Below are 26,645 nucleotides of genomic sequence, written 5' to 3' on the forward strand. Positions count from 1 at the left end.
GCAAGTAGGTCGAAGATTGTTGCTGTCATGGCAGGGAAGTAGGTACAAAGTCCTCCAGAGGTCCAGGAATCCTTCTGATCCTACTAGGATGACGGCTCTGTTCTGCCTCATAATCCCAAGATGTTGCCATGAGGTCAAGACATAAAACCAGTTTGAAGGACCACTTTGTTCCATATGTGTGCGCAGAGAACAATGTTGTGTCAACACCTATCCCCAACCTCGATCAGAAGGTTATAGTACAATGCAAGAATGGGAGTTCTACGACAGCTTTAGCTCAAATTCTCTGATTTATTCCAGTAAATCAACTTGCACCTTGGTTCCAGTCATTGAAGCATGATTCTCAGTAAATGTACATTAGTATGGTAGGTTCGGAGAGTATGTGTGTGGTTTTGACTCAAGGACGCACACATAGAACAAACAGATGGAGCTGCCTCGTCTGCTGCGACAATGCATTGGAGAACAATACTGAACCTGTTTGTACGTTTTGTAACACCATCCACATATGACGTTACCAGTTAACCAGCAGGAGGGTTTTATACAAAAAGCCATCTCTATGGGTCTTCACCTCGGGAAGAACACAAGGAAGAGAAGAGGAGCCACTTTAAGACGTTTAAACGGCGGGGCTCTAGCCTGCAGGACAGTCTCAACGACCGACAGCAGAAAGCCGCTCAGTCTCTCCTCTTCCTATCCAGGCGATAGACATGGATGTTCCAGAGGTCTGACCTGTGGTGCTACACCGTGCCCTTTCCCTGCAATAGAATGCCCTCCATCTGGAGAATAAGTCAGGGGGATCTGTCATCAGAGCCACATGGTCTGAGAACCAAGTTTGGTTGGGCCAGTAAGGCACAACTAAGAGCACTTGATGTCCCTTTTCCCTGACATTGCACAGGAACTGTGCAAGACGGCTCACTGTGGGGATGTCATACTTTTGCTTGTCCCTCAGCCAGTTGTAGGCTAAGGGATATGTGTTGAGGGAACCCTCTTTCACAGAGTATCAAAGCCGGCATTGGGTGGAGTCCGTGGAGGCAACAGGTCCACCTGGGCCTTGCTGAACCGCCCCAATATGAGCCTGACTGCGCAGGGATGGAGTTGAGTGTGTGGAGCGTCCACTGATGAGAACATAGTGGCTGCCTGGTTCAGATTGCCCGGGATGAAGGTGGCTCACAGGGACTTCATCACCTGCTGACTACATAAGAGGAGGCGACGCCATCAGCGTATGCTGCTTTATTATTGATATACGCCACAGCATTTTTGCTATCCTACCGGTGTTTTGAAGAGCTTACAAACCTTGGAAGGGAGCCTTGGTCGACCCTCCAAGTAGCAACTGTCTGCGGTGCACCGCGACTGCATGTTCCACCTGGGGGACGTAAACACATCCTTAGCCACCCCATCATCCAGGGAAGTAGCTGCTCCTGAGCCTCTCAGACAGGATGAGCCTTAAACGGCGCGTTCCACGTCCTTGTGAGCTCCACATGCACTGGAATGGAACCGGGGCCCCAAGAACCAGAATCTAGCCGTGAGCGTTTCAAGGAGGCGGCGTACCGCACTACAACCCAGTGCTCCCCAGCAAGCATTGCCGAAATCTCAGCGTCAACCTCGTCTTGGGATCTACCGCCCGGGGGCAAGAGCTCCAAGGGGCCCTCTGTAAAATGATGAATGAATGGGTGCCGCCATCTCCCTTTATATTGTGAATTTATTTGATTGATTTTATAAGCCACACTCTAAAAAATAAAGGTAAAGTTCTTCAGAGCAATGCCAAATAAGAACCGTTTTTGTTTCTAAGAAGAACCATTCCCACTTTAATCACATCCGTTGTCCTGGGTCAAAGATGCCTTTTGGTGAGGTGCTGCTGATAATGCCCTTTGTATGGTTCCAATCAATGCGACAAATCATTTAGTTGTGTACCTCAGCCTCATTGGGTGTTTTGCCCCTTCATCACAAGACACCTTCAGCCAAGGGAGGCCTACCGCAGGTTGATCAGGCCTTTGTGTGTTACAAGGTCATCTGGCAGCCCATGCTGTGTCCATTCGCCTCAACAACAACCTATGGCTTCTTCTTTCCGCACCACTGGCCAGTTCTTGATTATTCTCCACTGGAGGACTCAGCAGTTGATTGTGACATTTATATGGATTTGTGGCAGTTGTTGTCGCTTTGAGGTATAAATGTTGCACATTGATCGATTCATTTTAATAACAATAACTTGTCTTTATTCTGCATGTTCTTTCATAAATATTCTGTTTTAAGTAATGTTTAGAGTATGTGGTGCTAAGGGAGTGGCTACATACACTGTGTATATATATTTGTATATATATCCTCATTGGAGGCTGATCCCCCGTAATATTGAAAACCTATTATCGCCCCTGTTTTTACCTACATGCTGTAACATAGGACCAGACAGAACTTCATTTATCACATTAAAGTATAGTACAATCAAATGTTAATCTATGGGTTCTGACAATGATGCGGTATACAAAAGTTTTAAGGCCTGTTGTAGTTAGATTTTAATTTTAAAGTATCGCATACAGCTTTGTGTTTGCTATGAGGCAGTAGTGGTATTTGGTTTACCTGAAAATGGGAATTACAATGGAAAGGGCCTCATCATCACTGTACCAAAATGCTCTTATTAGCTTTGGTCAAGATATAAGGAGAGTATATTTTAAAATGAACTGTTACTGTATGTTTTTAGACAAGATAAAGGCTTGTTCGTTTTTAACTCAAATTTATCTTGGATATTTAGAAAAGTTTGTTATTTTTATAGTTCTGTTTTCTGTTTACCATCATATAAAAGTGTGGTGCTTAAACCGTGGTATGTTATGGAGCAGTCATTATGTGTGTTGCATTATTTTTTGAATAAATGTGTTAGTACCAGTACTAAATTCAGTCTCAGATTACTTGTTCATAAGATTCAATTTATAGGTTACACGTAACAACAAGACACTACCAAATATTTTTTATATAACATGTATTAACATAAAAGTGTGTTTTCCTGTACACATTTCATTAAGTTCTGTCAATTAAATTCCATAAAAATGTAAGCACTACTGTTACCCCAACTCATTAGTATTTTAAGGTAAACACACAAAATGAATTTGCAGAATGAAATGAATGAAGGTAATTAGTTTCCTCAATTTCTATTGCGTAAATTGAACAAAAAAAAGATTTTATCAGTAATTTTTAGAGGACTATAACAAATTTAAATATGTGCATTTTCTGCATTACATGAGGGAATAGCTCTTCTGCGCAGTGTCTTAATATTTAATCCATAGATTACAGGATTACAAATAGGTGGAACAATAATCAGTTCTAAAGCCAAAAAATGACGCAAACTATCTGGAATGTCATTTGCACCATATCTGCTGTACATGATATCAAAAAGCACAGCACAGGTGAAATTTATCAGTGATAGTACATGTGGTAAACATGTTTGCCAAAATTTTCTTCTATTTTCTAGAGATGTTTTACAGGCAGCAATGAGTTTAACATAGGACAGTATAATAATAAATGCACAGCATACAAATATGACAGCAAAAACATAGCCGTAAATATTATTAACAAAAGATGATGCACAAGACAGTTTTACAATTGACCAGTTGTCACAATATAATTTGTCAATGTGGTTTTTACAAAATGTCCTCAGATTTGATAACACGACTGCTGGAATCACACAGCAGTTGGGTACAATCCAACAAACAAAAATGAATTTGCAACAAGTGCTTTTATTCAATATGGAATGATAATCCAAAGGTCTGCATATGGCTACATATCTGTCATATGACATGACTGTTAATATTGTAACCTCAGTAACTAAAGAGCTGTAGATAACAAAGGTTTGCAGAGCACACATGTAAGAGGAGATCACATATGAATCCAAGATTAGATCAGATAAAATTTTCGGGTAGAATCCTGAGGCTCCATATACTCCGTTCACACAGAGATGACTCAAGAATATAAACATTGGTTCGTGAAGAGATTTCACCATGACAATAACTGAAACAAGTCGAAAATTAATTGACAATATAAGCAAATAGAGGAAAAGAAAACAAGTGAAATACGCATGTCGAAATGATTTTGATTCTTTGGGCACCATAAGAGTGAGCATCACAGGATAAGACTTATTATCCATCAAGGTAATGTATATGCATTACCTAAATAACAACAATATTATTCTGCAAGACAAACAGCACCCAAGACAATGTTAACACATATTTGTAAACAAAGTTAAATACATTGTATCAGTGTCAGATGTGTCAATGCCAGTTGATGTTTGAAAGAAATCATAAGAATTGAAGTAGTGAAGCAGAGGTAGGCGGCAGAAGATCAGACTCAGGAATCATGAGTGTGGCTTTGTGGAGCTTAGAGGCTTGGTTATTATTGCTTTTATAGATGAAAATAACAGACATTATAAAATATCTTGGGATTAATTAATCTCAATGTTGAAGCTTGGTTAAAAATAGCCAAATAAAAAACAGGAAGAAAACAAAGAAAGACAAATCATTTACAAATAAAGAAAATACCAGAAATGTGTGGGCAGCATGCATATAGCAAGAAATGAATTCCTTGTGGTTATACCTCTCAAGTTTAACAACTAAGCTTTGTCTTTCAGAAAAATCCCTGGAATATAAGCTTGTTGTATAATATAGCCTTTTAAAATTAATGTATGTACTACATAGTGAAAATGTCCGCTGTGTCTTTATTGTCTGGTGACCTATATATACTGATCTACTAACAGTAAATGGGAACCGTTTACCCAGATGTAACAAATACAATTTATCCACAAGGAATACATTTCTTGCTGCCTCTATCACTTACAATTTAAAGGACCGCGACTCACAGTTTTTCATTGTTGTTTTTATTTGATTAACTATTACACTTGGTGTTTCCTCAGCTCCCATTGCCTAGTGTCCATCAGATGCATACTGAGAAATGTCAGCGGAAGCTGCTGATTGTTGCGTACTATTTAGTATGTAAATAGGTTACTTTGAATGCAGTCCATCTGACATCTTAAAGTCCCAGTGAAATAAAAAACGACTATTCTTATTTTTTCATAAAATATTGCAGCATTTATAGATTCATTTAACAGGACTAGGTGTAAATAAATTTATAAAATTAATGAAAGGAAAAATAACAAAGGCCATAGAGAGCCAGAAACCAAGAGCAATGAATGAAGGCTACTTAAAGAAATGCCGGCAACAGCCTCATCACAGGTGGAACCACTTGCACTAATCACATCACCAGCCAAACTCCGTCCTACAAAACAAAAACAAAAAGAACAAGAACAAACCAAAGACAAAGAATTTCCAGGATACATAACAGCAGAAACATTCATTTCATGAATGCTGGGCGGCTGCTCAAAAAGGGTGATTAGGGTGACAACACCAAATTGCGAAAACAAGTGTTTATTTCTGTCATGTTGCACATTTACCACAGTGTAGAGTTGATAATAAATGGTTATATCACCTATCAAATTATATTCACAATTACATTCAGTCACACATTACTGACGGTGTAATGTTTTGGTTATTGTGCCTGCGACCCCCCCCAAACACCATACACATACGAAATTTGAATGTCATTCTTTTTTTCAATCTGTACTGATAGAAACATTTTCCATATAAGAACAATGTTTCTTATTTTATTCCTTTTTATTTCCCCTTTACTTTTCAGTGCAAACCTTTTTTCTTTAAAAGAATCAGATAAGCAGATTAAAGGAAAGTGAGTGAAAAGCACCCTCTGGGGTTTAATTAAAGCTGCACAGAAACTTTTCTAGGAGGGAACAGAAAAGTTATTTATAAGCATGTCAATGACATTGGAGCCTTCGTTTCATGCAGCTCTTGTTTGGGATTACCGCTTTTTAACAGTTATCCTTGTTACATTCTGTTAAATTTTATAAATCCAAGCTGTGGAAAAATCATGAATTCACAATTTATCTAGGATATATTTGCTTATTTAACTGCTATATTCTGATCATATTAAAGTAACAAATGTCAATATATTTTACAAAAGGACAGATGTAACTTGTTATGCATTAGATAATGGATAATATAAGCTCTGTTAAATTCACTCTGATGGAACCCCAAAACTCTAAATCATACAGGCATGTTTATTTCACCTGCTTTCTGGCTCTTTATATCACAATACTGTTTCTGAACATTTGGCTCAGCGTTGTTATTGTTTTGGACAGAGCTCTTCATGAACCAATGTACATTTTTCTGTGCAATTTATGTATAAATGGAATATATAGAGCCATGGGTTTCTATCCTAAATTTCTGCATGATTTAATACTGGATTCATATGTGATTCCTCCTAACATGTGTGTAATACAAACTTTTGAGATTTACAGTTCAGTTATGTGTGAATATTGTACATTAACAGTGATGGCATATGACAGACACGTGGCCATATGCAAACCGTTGAACTATCATACAAAGATGAACAGATTTTCTTGCTTTATATTACTTGCTTTCTGTTGGACTGTGCCATGTATTACGGTGTTTATTGGTGTTTCCTTATCAAGGAGGTTGGCATTGTGTAAATATCATATTGATAAATTGTATTGTGACAACTGGTCTATGGTAAAGCTCTCCTGTGAATCAACTGTTATTAATAACGTTTATGGATTTGTTTTTATTGTATTTTATCTTGGCCTTTTCGTTGTAATTTTGGTGTCCTATATAAAACTTGCAGTTGCATGTAAAGCATCATTAGAGTGCAGAAGGAAGTTTTGGCAGACATGTCTTCCTCATCTGTTTTCATTGGTTAATTTTAATGTTGCAATGCTGTTTGATATGATGTACAGCAGATACGGCTCAAGTGATTTTCCTGAGGATCTCCGTAATTTTTTGGCTTTAGAGATCATTATAGTGCCACCTCTCCTCAATCCTGTAATCTACGTTTTAAAACTCAAAGAGGTTCGCAAAAGAGTCTTAAAGTTATATGTTCTTTAGTGTCTTTTCTGTGTGGTATTCTATGTGAATAAAATACAACTCTTTAGAAAGCAACCTCTTTGTTTCGATCAAATTGTTTTTAGAATTATTTTATGATCAAAAGTTTATTTCTTCTACATTATGTGTAATCAGATAGGCTATTTATTGGGATTTTACAATTTAAAACAATTGAAATAATTTGCATTGTGAACATTTGGGACCTGCCCCTGCTGATTCTCTGACAACTCAATTGTGACGCTTCAGTAAAAACCTTCCTTTTCATTTTGTTCTTGTTTTTTTATCTCGTTTTCTATGAATAACATTTAAACTATCATTTAGGGGATAGTTTACCCAAAATAAATATTCTGTCATCATTTACTCACCCTCAGTTTGTGCCAAACCTGTATTTCTTAGTTCTGATGAACACAAAGGAGGAAATCTGGAATAATGTCTGTAACCAAACGGTTCTCATCCCTAATTTACTGCCAAAGGAAAAATAAACGCTATGGGAAAAATGGGGGTTGATATCTGTTTGGTTACTGACATTTTTCCAAATATCTTATTTTGTGTTAAGCAGAACAAAGACATTTAAAAAGGTTTGGAACAATATGAGGGTGAGTAAATGATGACAGATTTTTTATTTTAGAGTGAACTACCCTTTTAAATTGTGCAATACACTAAATGACCCCTCTTGGTTTGTTCTTTCAGTGCAATACATATATTTATGCTTATTGTATCTCAGATATTGTCTTATCCCAACACACCTTACATCAATAGATGTTTATGTTTATTCAGCTTCAATTCAAAAATTGAACCCATAAGTTTTGTCTTCCATGGTCACATTAAATAAAGTAAGCACTGGGATCATTTCATATAAATTAGCCACTTTGTAAATTTGGTGAAGTTTTTAGGTTTTATATAGTTTATATTCTAAACTACACTCCATCCAGGGTGTATCCTGCCTTGATGCCCGATGACTCCTTAGATAGGCGCAGGCTCCCCGTGACCCGAGGTAGTTCGGATAAGCGGTAGAAAATGGATGGATGGATGGATATTCTAAACTAATTTACTAATATTTTTTATATTGCAGTTGTTTTAAATCTACTTTTATTCTATAGCTATTTTTGCTGATCGACTCACATATTGTGAATCTGATAGTTGGTTTGAAAGTTAATTGTATTTAAAGCCGTGCTATTTCAGAATGCACCATGGAAGCACAAAAAAATTATAATATGTTAATGACACAAAAGACATTTCCGCCACGAGAATTCTTAATTCATTTCATGTACATTCAAAAATATATTGTTAGGAATAGGGATGTCTCTGCTAGCCAGTTCTATTCATGACAAATTTAAGCCTTCATAATTCCTTGTTAAAAATGAGATATCATAATGCGTTTGTCAGTAGCTGCAGACTGCTTTTGTTCTTTATGCCTAATATAAGCCTTGAAAAAAAGCTGAGAAATGTAAAGTTTTGTGCTGTTTATTGTTAATTAAAACTAAAAAGATAAAAGTCAAGTCAAAGTCTGCTTATTGTCAATTCTGCCACATGTAAGTACATGCAGAGGATTGAAATTGCGTCACTGTCAGACCCATTGTCAAGTGTAGCCTATATAAACATATAATGCACTAGACAACAGAGTATAATCCAAACGGGTAACGTTTAAAGAATCCACAGGAAAAGTGTACACGCAAACATAAGCAATAAAAGACAAGGAACTGAGGAACACAGGGCTTAAATATATGGGGAAACGCAATGAAGGGAAACTGAATCAGGTGAGGGACTCGTTAACTAATTAGGACAGCAGAAACAGAAGGCAAAACAAAACAAAAACGAGCACAACCGTGACATTACCCCCCTTCCAAGAGGCGCGTCCTCGTGCCTAAAGAGTACCAAGTGGGGAAGGCGGTATTGGCGTCCTGGGGGCTGGTTGGTGCAGGGAACACTGGACATGGTGGAATTGGTTGGATTGGTTTTGACGCTGGACAAGGAGGTGGGAACGGACGCTGTGGTCATGACGTAATAGGCAAGGAAACAAGAAGCTTGGATCGGTTGTCACGGTTGTGGGGAGGAGACTGGAGAGGTAGTACACAACCGTAATTTACCAAGGGTGCTTTCGGTGTTCGGTCCAGGACTGCCACTTCGCTCTGATCCTGCCCCCCCAAAATTCCTTGGGGTAAGTCCAGGGATGCGATGATCGTCCAGGCGCAAGCAAGTGCCAAAGTCACGAAGGCCACCACAGCAGAGTCTGGGTAAACCATGGAGGGAGAGTCAGAGGGGACGACGGAGAATGAGCAGCAAGGGGAATCCCCGCGGGCGTGGTCCTCAGGGAACTCCGGAGCTGAATCCAGGGAGAACATCGGAGCGGAAACTAGGGGGAACAGATTATACTCCGTTGTCTTGCACATTATGTATTTACAGTATATAGGCTACATGTGACAGAATAGCAGACCTTATAACATGGACAGCTATAGCTCTGGAGAGGTATTTGGAGGAGTTTCTGGAGTTGTGTTATCAGGTGAGTTGGAACGATCAAGCCTTGAACCTTGCATTTTTTTTGATCTGCTCGCACTCATCATTGGTTCCACCTGCACAAGGCTCGGCGAATGTCCTATTGGGCAATTCAACTGCGCTGAAATTGTGGGATTGAAACAACTACTCCTATTAAGCGAATCTGAATAATCTGGTTAAAACCAGTCACCACTGTGAAAGGGCAGGTTACAACTAGGGAAAGACCTATTGACGGACTGGAGAGACTGATGGAAGGAGGGAATAGACCCCTCCGGGGCAGACTTGGGCTAGCTACCCATGTCAGCAGAATGTATTACCATAAGTGTAATGGGTCCACCCTTGCTTCCGAAAAACACAAGAGAAAGAATACCCCTGGAGTTTGCAAGAGCGGGGACGTAAGATGACTCATCGGTGGATCACATTGCAACAGACCTCTGAATGGAAATGACAAAGAACCAAGAGATCAGCACAGCAGAAGTTGGTACAACAGGACAGAATCTACGGATATGCATTTGCGGCTGGACAAAGGTAACATCACAGAAAGGTCTTAAAATCCATCAGGGCAAGAAGCAGTGCCTGAGAGAGCTTAGTGAGGGACCTCGCATTGACCAAGCACCACAGCCCAAAGGTTATTAGAACCCCAGACGAAGCCCAACCAGGCATACAATTTACCAGCATTCAGCAACCCGGAGACTACCCAGCCGCAGCAAGCAGTAGAAAGGAAAATGGATGGAAACAGACCTCGGATACTTTTGCCTCAATCCTGCAACAACGAATGGGCAACCATTGACTCAGATCTCGTCCATCTTTTAGCAAGCCAAAAAGGAGATGTCAAAAAAATCTGCAGAAGAGGGGGGATCATCTACACCTATGGGGTGGAAAGATTTGGAGTGAAAAGTAAGAACCCAAGGTCACAGAAGGAGACGACGGGCCGAGCTAAGTCCAGGAGACAAACAGAAATCCACACACTTGTCAGAGAAAGGAAGCGCCTGAAGAAACAGTGGAAGAAGGCCACAGAAGAGGAAAGGAAGGGCCTAGAGGCACTACAAGGCAATATTTAAAGTTGACTGGCCTCGCTGCGAAGAGCAGAGAGCTTGAGAAAGCAACATAAGAAGAAGGAGCGAACTAGGACAGCTTTCTGCAAAGATCCTTGCAAGTTCGTCGGAAGCATCTTTAGCAAAGAGAAAACTGGGACCCTTAAAGTACGTATAACAGATATTGAGGAACACCTACGTATTCCGACAATCAGAGGCAGGAGCCGATCTCAATTCCAGAGGACATGCCACCAATACAGCTACCAGAAAATCAGATGGACACAAGGCCCCGAAATGGAGCAAAGTTGAGTGTGCAGTAAAACGGTCAAGATCTGCTTCAGCTCCTGGACCCAAGGGTTTACCATACTGCTCTACAAGAAAGCCCATTGGGTGTTGAGGTCCCTTTGGAGATTAATGGCTGTGGCATGGAAAAAGCATGTGATACCAAAGGTCTGGAGAAGGACAGGGTATACTGATCCCCAAGGAGAAAAACTCGTCAACTTTTGACCAGTTTCGCCAAATTAGCCTGTTCAATTGGGAAGGTAAGGTTTCTTCAGCGTTGTGGCCAATTGACTCTCCGGATTTTTGAAGAGGAACACCTTCATGACACTTCAGTGCAGAAGGCAGGCATAGGGGGTTTCTCTGGATGTTTGGAACCCGCTAACAAAATCTGGCACCAGTTGCACATGGCAAAAAAGGAGAAGAAAGACCTTCGTGTTGTTTTTCTAGATCTTGCCAATGCCTTTTGGATCACTGCAACATAAGCTGCTGTGGACAGCCTTTGAATTCTTCCACATTCCAGATCACTTAACAAAGCAGAATAAGGCATATTTTATATTTTTGTATTAACACACAGAATTGTTCCACCGCGTAGCAGCGGCTGGTGGTTGTCCTAATAGCAGCTCGCACAATTTCACCTATGGCTTTCAAAATGGAAATGAATAATAATCCGGGCATCGTGTTGGGATGATGGAGTTGCTCCTACCTCCAAACAGGGAATACATGGATGATATGACAACCATCACAACAACCAAAGCATGTCCAAAGCGGCTGCTGGAAAAGCTCCAGGAGAACATTAGTTGGGCAAAAATGGAGGTCAAACCAAGCAAATCCTGCAGCATTTATATGGTCCAGGGCAGGTATACCAATGACAGGTTCTGTTCAAAGGGTGAGCCCATACCAACGGTCAAGGAAAAGCCCATCAAATGCCTTGGATGCTGGTACACCGCAGACCTTAAAGACGGCGGACAAGTGAAACAACTCAGGCAAGAGACAGCCAGAGGACAGCCTGGAGAGACTGCTGGCATGAGCGAATAGACCCAGAGGACTCAAGAAAGTCAGTATTACAGCTCTCCCTGGGAAGCTGAAACTCTGGTGCTTCCAATTTTGCCTGATGTGGCCAATTTCAATGTGTGAGCTGACGGTGTCTAACGTCAATAACCTGGAGAGATGGGTGAGTACACAAGTGAGGAAATGTCTTGGGCTACTAAGATGCCTTAGCAACATAGGGCTGTAGGTGAATGGAGCTCTATCTCTTCCTGATTCATTTACATTTAAATTTATGCATCTAGCAGACGCTTTTATCCAAAGTGACTTACATTTATACTTAAGCATATGCGATCCCCTGGGATCGAACCCACAACCTTGCGTTGTTAAAACAATGCTCTTACCACTGAGCTAAATTTCAAGCCTAGTGGAGGAATATAAATGCACCAAAACAAGGTTAGAGATGACGCTCAAAGAATCCTATGATCCCTGTGTAAGAGATGCTGCTCCAACAGTAGCGACAGGAAGGAAATGGAACCCAACAACAGTGGAAGGAGATGCAAAGGCAGCCCTCAGACATAGTGTTAGGAGATCGTGGGAGAGGGGGACTTGATTTGGCATCAACCACACCCACGTGGGGAAAAGCTTCATCAAAGGAACAGCATCACCTGGTAGAGCAGGAAATACAGTGTCAAGATTATGCAATTAGATGCGCCAGAGCGGTTTCTCAAGCCCAGCAAGGCCATTGGATGAGGTGGGAAGGCATTGAAAGGCGACAAAATCATTTGGAGTGAGGTGTGGAGTATGGAAACAAACAGGGTACGTTTTATCATAAGAGCTACATATAATGTGCTGCCCTCACCAACAAATCTGCATGTTTGGTATGGACAAGATCCAGCCTGCCACTTATGTGCAGCCCCAGCAAACCTCAAACATATTCTTGTGGGTTGTAAGAAGAGGTTGACACAAGGGACATACAGATGGCGCCACAATCAACTACCAAAGTGCTTGGCTGCAGCTGTAGAGACCAAGAGAGTGGCAGAGACCACTGTAGAGACCAACCATGGGCCAAACCCCGAACACCAGATTCAGGTCTACTGAGTATAGGCAGGGTTTGGGAAATGTAAGTTAATTTAAAGTAGGACAGTCCTCACAGTTGGGTCAACTGTACCTTTGGAAGAGTTTATTAACGAAGCATTTGAAAGAAAGAATCTCCGGTATGCCAACTTGGTAGCAGAGGCAGAAGATCGGGGATGGACAGCAAAAGTGTTCCCGGTGGAAGTGGGCTGCAGAGGCTTTGTTTCCAATTCCACTACAAGGCTGCTAAAGAAAGTGGGGATCAGAGGACAGGCCGGACGGTAAAATCAGAATCAAGCATTAATTAATTTCAAACATATTGTGGATGTGATAAATTAACATGCAGTCATGCACAGGAGTGCCAGCACTCGTGCTAATCATAATGAATGGTTACGACTGTTTACGACTTCATCCTCCAGGCGCCCCTTAGGAACCTGGTGAACAGGTCGTGTTGCTCCAGAGAATTACCCTCCACGAGATCGTGATGAGCGGCAATAGCGGCAACGTACACTTTCAGAGAGGACATGGAGAGGGTGCTCTCGAGTCTTTTTCAGGAAAGAGAACGTTTCCAAATGTCTGCGCACAGAATACTGGTGTGTCAACACCTTTCCCCAACCTCAATCATTAGGTTATATTACAATGGGAGAATGGGACTTCCACGACAGCTTTAGCTCAAATTCTCAGATTTATTCCAGTAAATCAACTTGCAGCTTGGTTCCAGTCATTTAACCATGATTACCGCCCAGGGGCTTCTGTAAAAAGATGAATGAATGGGCACAGCCATCTCCCTTTATATTGTGAATTTATTTGATTTATATAATAAGCAACACTGTAAAAAATAAAGGGAAAGTTCTTCAGAGCAATACCAAATAAGAACCGTTTTTGGTTCCAAGAAGAACCATTCCCACTGTCATCACATCCACTGTCCTGGATGAAAGATGCCTTTTGGTGAGGTGCTGCTGATAATGCCCTTTGTATGGTTCCAATCAATGCGACAAATCATTAGTTGTGTACCTCAGCCTCATTGGGTGTTTTGGCCCTTTATCACAAGACACCTTCAGCCACGGGAGGCCCACCGTAGGTTGATCAGACCTTGGTGTGTCGCATATAAATAATAGCTCAAAAATAGCTTGTCTCGCACCACTGGCCAGTTCTTGATTATACTCACTGGAGCACTCAGCAGTTTATTGTAACATTTATATTGATTTGTGGTTGTTTTTGTCACTTTGAGTTATAAATGTTGCACATTGATCAATTCATATTAATATCAATAACAATAACTATTCTGCATTTTCTTTCTTAAATATTTATTTTTGTTATGTATACAGTATGTGGTGCTAAGGGATGGGCTACATATACTGTGTGGATATATATATATATATATATATATATATAAATACATATCCTCATTGGAGGCTGAGCCCCCTAATATTGAAAATCTGTAATCTCCCCTGTTTTTAAATAAACACTATTACATATTAACTGAATATTATAAATAGCAAAGACCAGACGAAACTTCATTCATCACATTAAAGTATATTATAATCAAATGTTTATCTATAGGTTCTGACAATGATGCGGCTTACAAAAGTTTTAAGGCCTGTTCTAGTTAGATTTTAATTGTAAAGTATCACATACAGCTTTGTGTTTGCTATGAGACAGTAGTGGTATTTGGTTTACCTGAAAATGGGAATTGCAATGGTAAGGGCCTCATCATCATGTACCAAACTGCTCTTATTAGCTTTGGTCAAGACATAAGGAGAGTAAACTTCGAAATTCACTCTTACTGTATGTTTTTAGAAGAGATAAAGGCTTGTTAGTTTTTAACTCTAATTTGTCTTGGATATTTAGAAAAGTTTGTTATTTTTATAGTTATGTTTTCTGTTTACCATCATATAAAAGTGTGGTGCTTAAACCATGGTCTGTTAGGGAGCAGTCTTTATGTGTGTTGCATTATTTTATGAATAAATGTGTTAGTAACAGCACTAAATTCAGTTTCAGATTACTTGTTCATAAGATTCAATTTATAGGTTACATGTAACAAAAAGACACTATCAAATATTTTTTATATAACATGTATTAATGTGTGTTTTTCTGTTCACATTTTATTAAGTTCCGAAAATGTAATTCCATAAAAATGTAAGCACTACTGTTACCCCAACTCAGTAGTATTTCAAGGTAAACACACAAAATGAATTTGCAGACTGAAATGAATGAAGGGGAACAGTTTCCATTTCCTTTTTAGAGGACTATAACAAATTTAAATATGTACATTTGCTGCATTACATGAGGGAATAGCTCTTCTGCGCAGTGTTTTAATATTTAATCCATAGATTACAGGATTACAAATAGGTGGAACTATAACAAGTTCTAAAGCCAAAAAATTACGCAAACTCTCTGGAATGTCATTTGCACCATATCTGCTGTACATGATATCAAAAAGCAAAGCACAGGTGAAATTTATCAGTGATAGTACATGTGGTGAACATGTTTGCCAAAATTTTCTTCTATTTTCTAGAGATGTTTTACAGGCAGCAATGAGTTTAACATAGGACAGTATAATAATAAATGCACAGCATACAAATATGACAGCAAAAACATAGCCGTAAATATTATTAACAAAAGATGATGCACAAGACAGTTTTACAATTGACCAGTTGTCACAGTATAATTTGTCAATGTGGTTTTTACAAAATGTCCTCAGATTTGATAACAGGACTGCTGGAATCACACAGCAGTTGGGTACAATCCAACAAACAAAAATGAATTTGCAACAAGTGCTTTTATTCAATATGGAATGATAATCCAAAGGTCTGCATATGGCTACATATCTGTCATATGACATGACTGTTAATATTATAACCTCAGTCATTAAAGAACTGTAGATAACAAAGGCTTGCAGAGCACACATGTAAGAGGAGATCACATATGAGTCCAAGATTAGATCAGATAAAATTTTCGGGTAGAATCCTGAGGCTCCATATACTCCGTTCACACAGAGATGACTCAAGAATATAAACATTGGTTCGTGAAGAGATTTCACCATGACAATAACTGAAACAAGTCGAAAATTAATTGACAATATAAGCAAATAGAGGAAAAGAAAACAAGTGAAATACGCATGTCGAAATGATTTTGATTCATTGGGCACCATAAGAGTGAGCATCACAGGATAAGACTTATTATCCATCAAGGTAATGTATATGCATTACCTAAATAACAACAATATTATTCTGCAAGACAAACAGCACCCAAGACAATGTTACCAAATATTTGTAAACAAAGTTAAATACATTGTATCAGTGTCAGATGTGTCAATGCCAGTTGATGTTTGAAAGAAATCATAAGAATTGAAGTAGTGAAGCAGAGGTAGGCGGCAGAAGATCAGACTCAGGAATCATGAGTGTGGCTTTGTGGAGCTTAGAGGCTTGGTTATTATTGCTTTTATAGATGAAAATAACAGACATTATAAAATATCTTGGGATTAATTAATCTCAATGTTGAAGCTTGGTTAAAAATAGCCAAATAAAAAACAGGAAGAAAACAAAGAAAGACAAATCATTTACAAATAAAGAAAATACCAGAAATGTGTGGGCAGCATGCATATAGCAAGAAATGAATTCCTTGTGGTTATACCTCTCAAGTTTAACAACTAAGCTTTGTCTTTCAGAAAAATCACTGGAATATAAGCTTGTTGTATAATATAGCCTTTTAAAATTAATGTATGTACTATACAGTGAAAATGTCCGCTGTGTCTTTATTGTCTGGTGACCCTATATACTGATCTACTAACAGTAAATGGGAACCGTTTACCCAGATGTAACAAATACAATTTAACCACAAGGAATACATTTCTTGCTGCCTCTATCACTTACAATTTAAAGGACCACGACTCACAGTTTTTCATTGTTGTTTTTATTTGATTAACTATTACACTTGGTGTTTCCTCAGCTCCCATTGCCTAGTGTCCATCAGATGCATACTGAGAAATGTCAGCGGAAGCTGCTGATTGTTGCGTACTATTTAGTATGGAAATAGGTTACTTTGAATGCAGTCCATCTGACATCTTAAAGTCCCAGTGAAATAAAAAATGACTATTTTTATTTTTTCATAAAATATTGCAGCATTTATAGATTCATTTAACAGGACTAGGTGTAAATAAATTTATAAAATTAATTAAAGGAAAAATAACAAAGGCCATAGAGAGCCAGAAACCAAGAGCAATGAATGAAGGCTACTTAAAGAAATGCCGGCAACAGCCTCATCACAGGTGGAACCACTTGCACTAATCACATCACCAGCCAAACTCCGTCCTACAAAACAAAAACAAAAAGAACAAGAACAAACCAAAGACAAAGAATTTCCAGGATACATAACAGCAGAAACATTCATTGCATGAATGCTGGGCGGCTGCTCAAAAAGGGTGATTAGGGTGACAACACCAAATTGCGAAAACAAGTGTTTATTTCTGTCATGTTGCACATTTACCACAGTGTAGAGTTGATAATAAATGGTTATATCACCTATCAAATTATATTCACAATTACATTCAGTCACACATTACTGACGGTGTAATGTTTTGGTTATTGTGCCTGCGACCCCCCCCAAACACCATACACATACGAAATTTGAATGTCATTCTTTTTTTCAATCTGTACTGATAGAAACATTTTCCATATAAGAACAATGTTTTCTTATTTTATTCCTTTTTATTTCCCCTTTGCTTTTCAGTGCAAACCTTTTTTCTTTAAAAGAATCAGATAAGCAGATTAAAGGAGAGTGAGTGAAAAGCACCCTCTGGGTTTAATTAAAGCTGCACAGAAACTTTTCTAGGAGGGAACAGAAAAGTTATTTATAAGCATGTCAATGACATTGGCGCCTTCGTTTCATGCAGCTCTTGTTTGGGATTACCGCTTTTTAACAGTTATCCATGTTACATTCTGTTAAATTTTATAAATCCAAGCTGTGGAACAATCATGAATTCACAATTTATCTAGGATATATTTGCTTATTTAACTGCTATATTCTGATCATATTAAAGAAACAAATGTCAATATATTTTAAAAAAGGACAGATGTAACTTGTTATTCATTACATAATGGAAAATATAAGCTATGTAAAATTCACTCTGATGGAACCCCAAAACTCTAAATCATACAGGCATGTTTATTTCACCTGCTTTCTGGCTCTTTATATCATAATACTGTTTCTGAACATTTGGCTCAGTGTTGTTATTGCTTTGGAGAGAGCTCTTCATGAACCAATGTACATTTTTCTGTGCAATTTATGTCTAAATGGAATATATAGAGCCATAGGTTTCTATCCTAAATTTCTGCATGATTTAATACTGGATTCATATGTGATTACTCCTAACATGTGTGTAATACAAACTTTTGTGATTTACACTTCAGTTATGTGTGAATCTTGTACATTAACAGTGATGGCATATGACAGACACGTGGCCATATGCAAACCTTTGAACTATCATACAAAGATGAACAGATTTTCTTGCTTTATATTACTTGCTTTCTGTTGGACTGTGCCATGTATTATGGTGTTTATTGGTGTTTCCTTATTAAGGAGATTGGCATTGTGTAAATATCATATTGATAAATTGTATTGTGACAACTGGTCTATGGTAAAGCTCTCCTGTGAATCAACTGTTATTAATAACGTTTATGGATTTGTTTTAATTATATTTTATTTTGGCCTTTTCGTTGTAATTTTGGTGTCCTATATAAAACTTGCAGTTGCATGTAAAGCATCATTAGAGTGCAGAAGGAAGTTTTGGCAGACATGTCTTCCTCATCGGTTTTCATTGGTTAATTTCAATGTTGCAATGCTGTTTGATTTGATGTACAGCAGATACGGCTCAAGTGATTTTCCTGAGGATCTCCGTAATTTTTTGGCTTTAGAGATCATTATAGTGCCACCTCTCCTCAATCCTGTAATCTACGGTTTAAAACTCAAAGAGGTTCGCAAAAGAATCTTAAAGTTATGTGTGCTTTAGTGTCTTTTCTGTGTGGTATTCTATGTGAATAAAATACAACACTCTGTAAAAAAGGAACCTCTTTGTTTATTACAGATTGTTTTTAGAATTATTTTATGATCAAAAGTTTATTTCTTCTACATTATGTGTAATCAGATAGGCTATTTATTGGGATTTTACAATTTAAAACAATTGAAATAATTTGCATTGTGAACATTTGGGACCTGCCCCTGCTGATTCTCTGACAACACAATTGTGACGCTTCAGTAAAAACCTTCCTTTTCATTTTGTTCTTGTTTTTTTATCTTGTTTTCTATGAATAACATTTAAACTATCAGTTAGGGGATAGTTTACCCAAAATAAATATTCTGTCATCATTGACTCACCCTCAGTTTGTGCCAAACCTGTATTTCTTAGATCTTGTTTTTTAGCAGAACAAAGACATTTAAAAAGGTTTGGAACGATATGAGGGTGAGTAAATGATGACAGATTTTTTATTTTAGAGTGAACTACCCTTATAAATTGTGCAATACACTAAATGACCCTTCTTGGTTCGTTCTTCCAGTGCAATACATATATTTATGCTTATTGTATCTCAGATATTGTCTTATCCCAACACACCTTACATCAATAGATGTTTATGTTTATTCAGCTTTCAATTTAAAAATTGAACCCATAAGTTTTGTCTTCCATGGTCACATTAAATAAAGTAAGCACTGGGATCCTTTCATATAAATTAGCCACTTTGTAAATATGGTGAAGTTTTTAGGTTTTATATAGTTTATATTCTAAACTAATTTACTAATATTTTTTTATATTGCAGTTGTTTTAAATCTACTTTTATTCTATAGCCATTTTGGCTGATCGACTCACATATTGTGAATCTGATAGTAGGTTTGAAAGATAATTGTATTTAAAGCCGTGCTATTTCGGAATGCACCATGGAAGCACAAAAAAATTCTAAAATGTTAATGTTAATGACACAAAAGACATTTCCGCAACGAGAATTCTTAATTCATTTCATGTACATTCAAAAATATATTGTTAGGAATAGGGATGTCTCTGCAAGCCAGTTCTATATATGACAAGTTTAAGCCTTCACAATCCATGTTAAAAATGAGATATCATAATGCGTTTGTCAGTAGCTGCAGACTACTTTGGTTCCTTATGCCTATCATAAGCCTTGAAAAAAAGCTGAGAAATGTAAAAGTTTTGTGCTGTTTATTGTTAATTAAAAGTCAAGTCAAAGTCTGCTTATTGTCAATTCTGCCACATGCTACATGCAGAGGATTGAAATTGCGTCACTGTCAGACCCATTGTCAAGTGTAGCCTATATAAACATATAATGCGCAAGACAACAGAGTATAATCCAAACGGGTAACGTTTAAAGAATCCACAGGAATAGTGTACACGCAAACATAAGCAATAAAAGACAAGGAACTGAGGAACACAGAGCTTAAATATATGGGGAAACGCAATGAAGGGAAACTGAATCAGGTGAGGGACTCGTTAACTAATTAGGACAGCAGAAACAGAAGGCAAAACAAAACAAAAACGAGCACAACCGTGACATTACCCCCCTTCCAAGAGGCGCGTCCTCGTGCCTAAAGAGTACCAAGTGGGGAAGGCGGTATTGGCGTCCTGGGGGCTGGTTGGTGCAGGGAACACTGGACATGGTGGAATTGGTTGGATTGGTTTTGACGCTGGACAAGGAGGTGGGAACGGACGCTGTGGTCATGACGTAATAGGCGAGGAAACAAGAAGCTTGGATCGGTTGTCACGGTTGTGGGGAGGAGACTGGAGAGGTAGTACACAACCGTAATTTACCAAGGGTGCTTTCGGTGTTCGGTCCGGGACTGCCACTTCGCTCTGATCCTGCCCCCCCAAAATTCCTTGGGGTAAGTCCAGGGATGCGATGATCGTCCAGGCGCAAGCAAGTGCCAAAGTCACGAAGGCCACCACAGTAGAGTCTGGGTAAACCATGGAGGGAGAGTCAGAGGGATCGACGGAGAATGAGCAGCAAGGGGAATCCCCGCGGGCGTGGTCCTCAGGGAACTCCGGAGCTGAATCCAGGAGAACATCGGAGCGGAAACTAGGGGGAACAGATTATACTCCGTTGTCTTGCACATTATATATTTACAGTATATAGGCTACACGTGACAGAATAGCAGACCTTATAACATGGACAGCCATAGCTCTGGAGAGGTATTTGGAGGAGTTTCTGGAGTTGTGTTATCAGGTGAGTTGGAACGATCAAGCCTTGAACCTTGCATTTTTTTACCGGTCTGGACGATGATCTGCTCGCACTCATCATTGGTTCCACCTGCACAAGGCTCGGCGAATGTCCTATTGGGCAATTCAACTGCGCTGAAATTGTGGGATTGAAACAACTACTCCTATTAAGCGAATCTGAATAATCTGGTTAAAACCAGTCACCACTGTGAAAGGGCAGGTTACAACTAGGGAAAGACCTATTGACGGACTGGAGAGGCTGATGGAAGGAGGGAATAGACCCCTCCGGGGCAGACTTGGGCTAGCTACCCATGTCAGCAGAATGTATTACCATAAGTGTAATGGGTCCACCCTTGCTTCCGAAAAACACAAGAGAAAGAATACCCCTGGAGTTTGCAAGAGCGGGGACGTAAGATGACTCATCGGTGGATCACATTGCAACAGACCTCTGAATGGAAATGACAAAGAACCAAGAGATCAGCACAGCAGAAGTTGGTACAACAGGACAGAATCTACGGATATGCATTTGCGGCTGGACAAAGGTAACATCACAGAAAGGTCTTAAAATCCATCAGGGCAAGAAGCAGTGCCTGAGAGAGCTTAGTGATGGACCTCGCATTGACCAAGCACCACAGCCCAAAGGTTATTAGAACCCCAGACGAAGCCCAACCAGGCATACAATTTACCAGCATTCAGCAACCCGGAGACTACCCAGCCACAGCAAGCAGTAGAAAGGAAAATGGATGGAAACAGACCTCGGATACTTTTGCCTCAATCCTGCAACAACGAATGGGCAACCATTGACTCAGATCTCGTCCATCTTTTAGCAAGCCAAAAAAGAGATGTCAAAAAAATCTGCAGAAGAGGGGGGATCATCTACACCTATGGGGTGGAAAGATTTGGAGTGAAAAGTAAGAACCCAAGGTCACAGAAGGAGACGACGGGCCGAGCTAAGTCCAGGAGACAAACAGAAATCCACACACTTGTCAGAGATAGGAAGCGCCTGAAGAAACAGTGGAAGAAGGCCACAGAAGAGGAAAGGAAGGGCCTAGAGGCACTACAAGGCAATATTTAAAGTTGACTGGCCTCGCTGCGAAGAGCAGAGAGCTTGAGAAAGCAACATAAGAAGAAGGAGCGAACTAGGACAGCTTTCTGCAAAGATCCTTGCAAGTTCATCGGAAGCATCTTTAGCAAAGAGAAAACTGGGACCCTTAAAGTACCTATAACAGATATTGAGGAACACCTACGTATTCCGACAATCAGAGGCAGGAGCCGATCTCAATTCCAGAGGACATGCCACCAATACAGCTACCAGAAAATCAGATGGACACAAGGCCCCCAAATGGAGCAAAGTTGAGTGTGCAGTAAAACGGTCAAGATCTGCTTCAGCTCCTGGACCCAAGGGTTTACCATACTGCTCTACAAGAAAGCCCATTGGGTGTTGAGGTCCCTTTGGAGATTAATGGCTGTGGCATGGAAAAAGCATGTGATACCAAAGGTCTGGAGAAGGACAGGGTATACTGATCCCCAAGGAGAAAAACTCGTCAACTTTTGACCAGTTTCGCCAAATTAGCCTGTTCAATTGGGAAGGTAAGGTTTCTTCAGCGTTGTGGCCAATTGACTCTCCGGATTTTGAAGAGGAACACCTTCATGACACTTCAGTGCAGAAGGCAGGCATAGGGGGTTTCTCTGGATGTTTGGAACCCGCTAACAAAATCTGGCACCAGTTGCACATGGCAAAAAAGGAGAAGAAAGACCTTCGTGTTGTTTTTCTAGATCTTGCCAATGCCTTTTGGATCACTGCAACATAAGCTGCTGTGGACAGCCTTTGAATTCTTCCACATTCCAGATCACTTAACAAAGCAGAATAAGGCATATTTTATATTTTTGTATTAACACACAGAATTTTTCCACCGCGTAGCAGCAGCTGGTGGTTGTCCTAATGGCAGCTTGCACAATTTCACCTATGGCTTTCAAAATGGAAATGGAATAATAATCCGGGCATCGTGTTGGGTTGATGGAGTTGCTCCTACCTCCAAGCAGGGAATACATGGATGATATGACAACCATCACAACAACCAAAGCATGTCCAAAGCGGCTGCTGGAAAAGCTCCAGGAGAACATTAGTTGGGCAAAAATGGAGGTCAAACCAAGCAAATCCTGCAGCATTTATATGGTCAAGGGCAGGTATACCAATGACAGGTTCTGTTCAAAGGGTGAGCCCATACCAACGGTCAAGGAAAAGCCCATCAAATGCCCTGGATGCTGGTACACCGCAGACCTTAAAGACGGCGGACAAGTGAAACAACTCAGGCAAGAGACAGCCAGAGGACAGCCTGGAGAGACTGCTGGCATGAGCGAATAGACCCAGAGGACTCAAGAAAATCAGTATTACAGCTCTCCCTGGGAAGCTGAAACTCTGGTGCTTCCAATTTTGCCTGATGTGGCCAATTTCAATGTGTGAGCTGACGGTGTCTAACGTCAATAACCTGGAGAGATGGGTGAGTACACAAGTGAGGGAATGTCTTGGGCTACTAAGATGCCTTAGCAACATAGGGCTGTAGGTGAATGGAGCTCTATCTCTTCCTGATTCATTTACATTTACATTTATGCATCTAGCAGACGCTTTTATCCAAAGTGACTTACATTTATACTTAAGCATATGCGATCCCCTGGGATCGAACCCACCACCTTGCGTTGTTAAAGCAATGCTCTTACCACTGAGCTAAATTTCAAGCCTAGTGGAGGAATATAAATGCACCAAAATAAGGTTAGAGATGACGCTCAAAGAATCCTATGATCCCTGTGTAAGAGATGCTGCTCCAACAGTAGCGACAGGAAGGAAATGGAACCCAACAACAGTGGAAGGAGATGCAAAGGCAGCCCTCAGACATAGTGTTAGGAGATCGTGGGAGAGGGGGACTTGGTTTGGCATCAACCACACCCACGTGGGGAAAAGCTTCATCAAAGGAACAGCATCACCTGGTAGAGCAGGAAATACAGTGTCAAGATTATGCAATTAGATGCGCCAGAGCGGTTTCTCAAGCCCAGCAAGGCCATTGGATGAGGTGGGAAGGCATTGAAAGGCGACAAAATCATTTGGAGTGAGGTGTGGAGTATGGAAACAAACAGGGTACGTTTTATCATAAGAGCTACATATAATGTGCTGCCCTCACCAACAAATCTGCATGTTTGGTATGGACAAGATCCAGCCTGCCACTTATGTGCAGCCCCAGCAAACCTCAAACATATTCTTGTGGGTTGTAAGAAGAGGTTGACACAAGGGACATACAGATGGCGCCACAATCAACTACCAAAGTGCTTGGCTGCAGCTGTAGAGACCAAGAGAGTGGCAGAGACCACTGTAGAGACCAACCATGGGCCAAACCCCGAACACCAGATTCAGGTCTACTGAGTATAGGCAGGGATTGGGAAATGTAAGTTAATTTAAAGTAGGACAGTCCTCACAGTTGGGTCAACTGTACCTTTGGAAGAGTTTATTAACGAAGCATTTGAAAGAAAGAATCTCCGGTATGCCAACTTGGTAGCAGAGGCAGAAGATCGGGGATGGACAGCAAAAGTGTTCCCGGTGGAAGTGGGCTGCAGAGGCTTTGTTTCCAATTCCACTACAAGGCTGCTAAAGAAAGTGGGGATCAGAGGACAGGCCGGACGGTAAAATCAGAATCAAGCATTAATTAATTTAAAACATATTGTGGATGTGATAAATTAACATGCAGTCATGCACAGGAGTGCCAGCACTCGTGCTAATCATAATGAATGGTTACGACTGTTTACGACTTCATCCTCCAGGCGCCCCTTAGGAACCTGGTGAACAGGTCGTGTTGCTCCAGAGAATTACCCTCCACGAGATCGTGATGAGCGGCAATAGCGGCAACGTACACTTTCAGAGAGGACATGGAGAGGGTGCTCTCGAGTCTTTTTCAGGAAAGAGAACGTTTCCAAATGTCTGCGCACAGAATACTGGTGTGTCAACACCTTTCCCCAACCTCAATCATTAGGTTATATTACAATGGGAGAATGGGACTTCCACGACAGCTTTAGCTCAAATTCTCAGATTTATTCCAGTAAATCAACTTGCAGCTTGGTTCCAGTCATTTAACCATGATTACCGCCCAGGGGCTTCTGTAAAAAGATGAATGAATGGGCACAGCCATCTCCCTTTATATTGTGAATTTATTTGATTTATATTATAAGCAACACTGTAAAAAATAAAGGGAAAGTTCTTCAGAGCAATACCAAATAAGAACCGTTTTTGGTTCCAAGAAGAACCATTCCCACTGTCATCACATCCACTGTCCTGGATGAAAGATGCCTTTTGGTGAGGTGCTGCTGATAATGCCCTTTGTATGGTTCCAATCAATGCGACAAATCATTAGTTGTGTACCTCAGCCTCATTGGGTGTTTTGGCCCTTTATCACAAGACACCTTCAGCCACGGGAGGCCCACCGTAGGTTGATCAGACCTTGGTGTGTCGCATATAAATAATGGCTCAAAAATAGCCATTGGCTTCTTCTTTCCGCACCACTGGCCAGTTCTTGATTATACTCACTGGAGCACTCAGCAGTTTATTGTAACATTTATATTGATTTGTGGTTGTTTTTGTCACTTTGAGTTATAAATGTTGCACATTGATCAATTCATATTAATATCAATAACAATAACTATTCTGCATTTTCTTTCTTAAATATTTATTTTTGTTGTGTATACAGTATGTGGTGCTAAGGGATGGGCTACATATACTGTGTGGATATATATATACTGTATATATATATATATATATATATAAATACATATCCTCATTGGAGGCTGAGCCCCCTAATATTGAAAATCTGTAATCTCCCCTGTTTTTAAATAAACACTATTACATATTAACTGAATATTATAAATAGCAAAGACCAGACGAAACTTCATTCATCACATTAAAGTATATTATAATCAAATGTTTATCTATAGGTTCTGACAATGATGCAGCTTACAAAAGTTTTAAGGCCTGTTCTAGTTAGATTTTAATTGTAAAGTATCACATACAGCTTTGTGTTTGGTTTGAGACAGTAGTGGTATTTGGTTTACCTGAAAATGGGAATTGCAATGGTAAGGGCCTCATCATCATGTACCAAACTGCTCTTATTAGCTTTGGTCAAGACATAAGGAGAGTAAACTTCGAAATTCACTCTTACTGTATGTTTTTAGAAGAGATAAAGGCTTGTTAGTTTTTAACTCTAATTTGTCTTGGATATTTAGAAAAGTTTGTTATTTTTATAGTTCTGTTTTCTGTTTACCATCATATAAAAGTGTGGTGCTTAAACCATGGTCTGTTAGGGAGCAGTCTTTATGTGTGTTGCATTATTTTATGAATAAATGTGTTAGTAACAGCACTAAATTCAGTTTCAGATTACTTGTTCATAAGATTCAATTTATAGGTTACATGTAACAAAAAGACACTATCAAATATTTTTTATATAACATGTATTAATGTGTGTTTTTCTGTTCACATTTTATTAAGTTCCGAAAATGTAATTCCATAAAAATGTAAGCACTACAGTTACCCCAACTCATTAGTATTTCAAGGTAAACACACAAAATGAATTTGCA

The 26,645-nt window shown here is 39.6% G+C and overlaps 4 protein-coding genes across 4 annotated transcripts; 2 read left to right on the forward strand and 2 right to left on the reverse strand.

The window, feature by feature from the left end:
- Nucleotides 1-3,193: 3,193 nt before the first annotated feature.
- Nucleotides 3,194-4,123, reverse strand: LOC130408239 (olfactory receptor 52E2-like). Its single transcript, XM_056731728.1, has one exon. It carries the CDS (start codon nucleotides 4,121-4,123, stop codon nucleotides 3,194-3,196), a length of 930 nt encoding a protein of 309 aa, XP_056587706.1.
- A 1,909-nt stretch (nucleotides 4,124-6,032) lies between these two features.
- Nucleotides 6,033-6,944, forward strand: LOC130408240 (olfactory receptor 52D1-like). Its single transcript, XM_056731729.1, has one exon. The coding sequence runs from the start codon at nucleotides 6,033-6,035 to the stop codon at nucleotides 6,942-6,944; it is 912 nt and encodes a 303-aa protein (XP_056587707.1).
- An 8,127-nt stretch (nucleotides 6,945-15,071) lies between these two features.
- On the reverse strand, nucleotides 15,072-16,001 carry LOC130408241 (olfactory receptor 52E2-like). The gene has a single exon (XM_056731730.1). The coding sequence runs from the start codon at nucleotides 15,999-16,001 to the stop codon at nucleotides 15,072-15,074; it is 930 nt and encodes a 309-aa protein (XP_056587708.1).
- Nucleotides 16,002-17,909: 1,908 nt separating this feature from the next.
- On the forward strand, nucleotides 17,910-18,821 carry LOC130408243 (olfactory receptor 52D1-like). The gene has a single exon (XM_056731732.1). The coding sequence runs from the start codon at nucleotides 17,910-17,912 to the stop codon at nucleotides 18,819-18,821; it is 912 nt and encodes a 303-aa protein (XP_056587710.1).
- The last annotated feature ends 7,824 nt before the right edge of the window (nucleotides 18,822-26,645 follow it).

This window comes from Triplophysa dalaica, chromosome 19, assembly GCF_015846415.1.
Source record: "Triplophysa dalaica isolate WHDGS20190420 chromosome 19, ASM1584641v1, whole genome shotgun sequence".
In the NCBI taxonomy this organism is placed as follows: domain Eukaryota; kingdom Metazoa; phylum Chordata; class Actinopteri; order Cypriniformes; family Nemacheilidae; genus Triplophysa; species Triplophysa dalaica.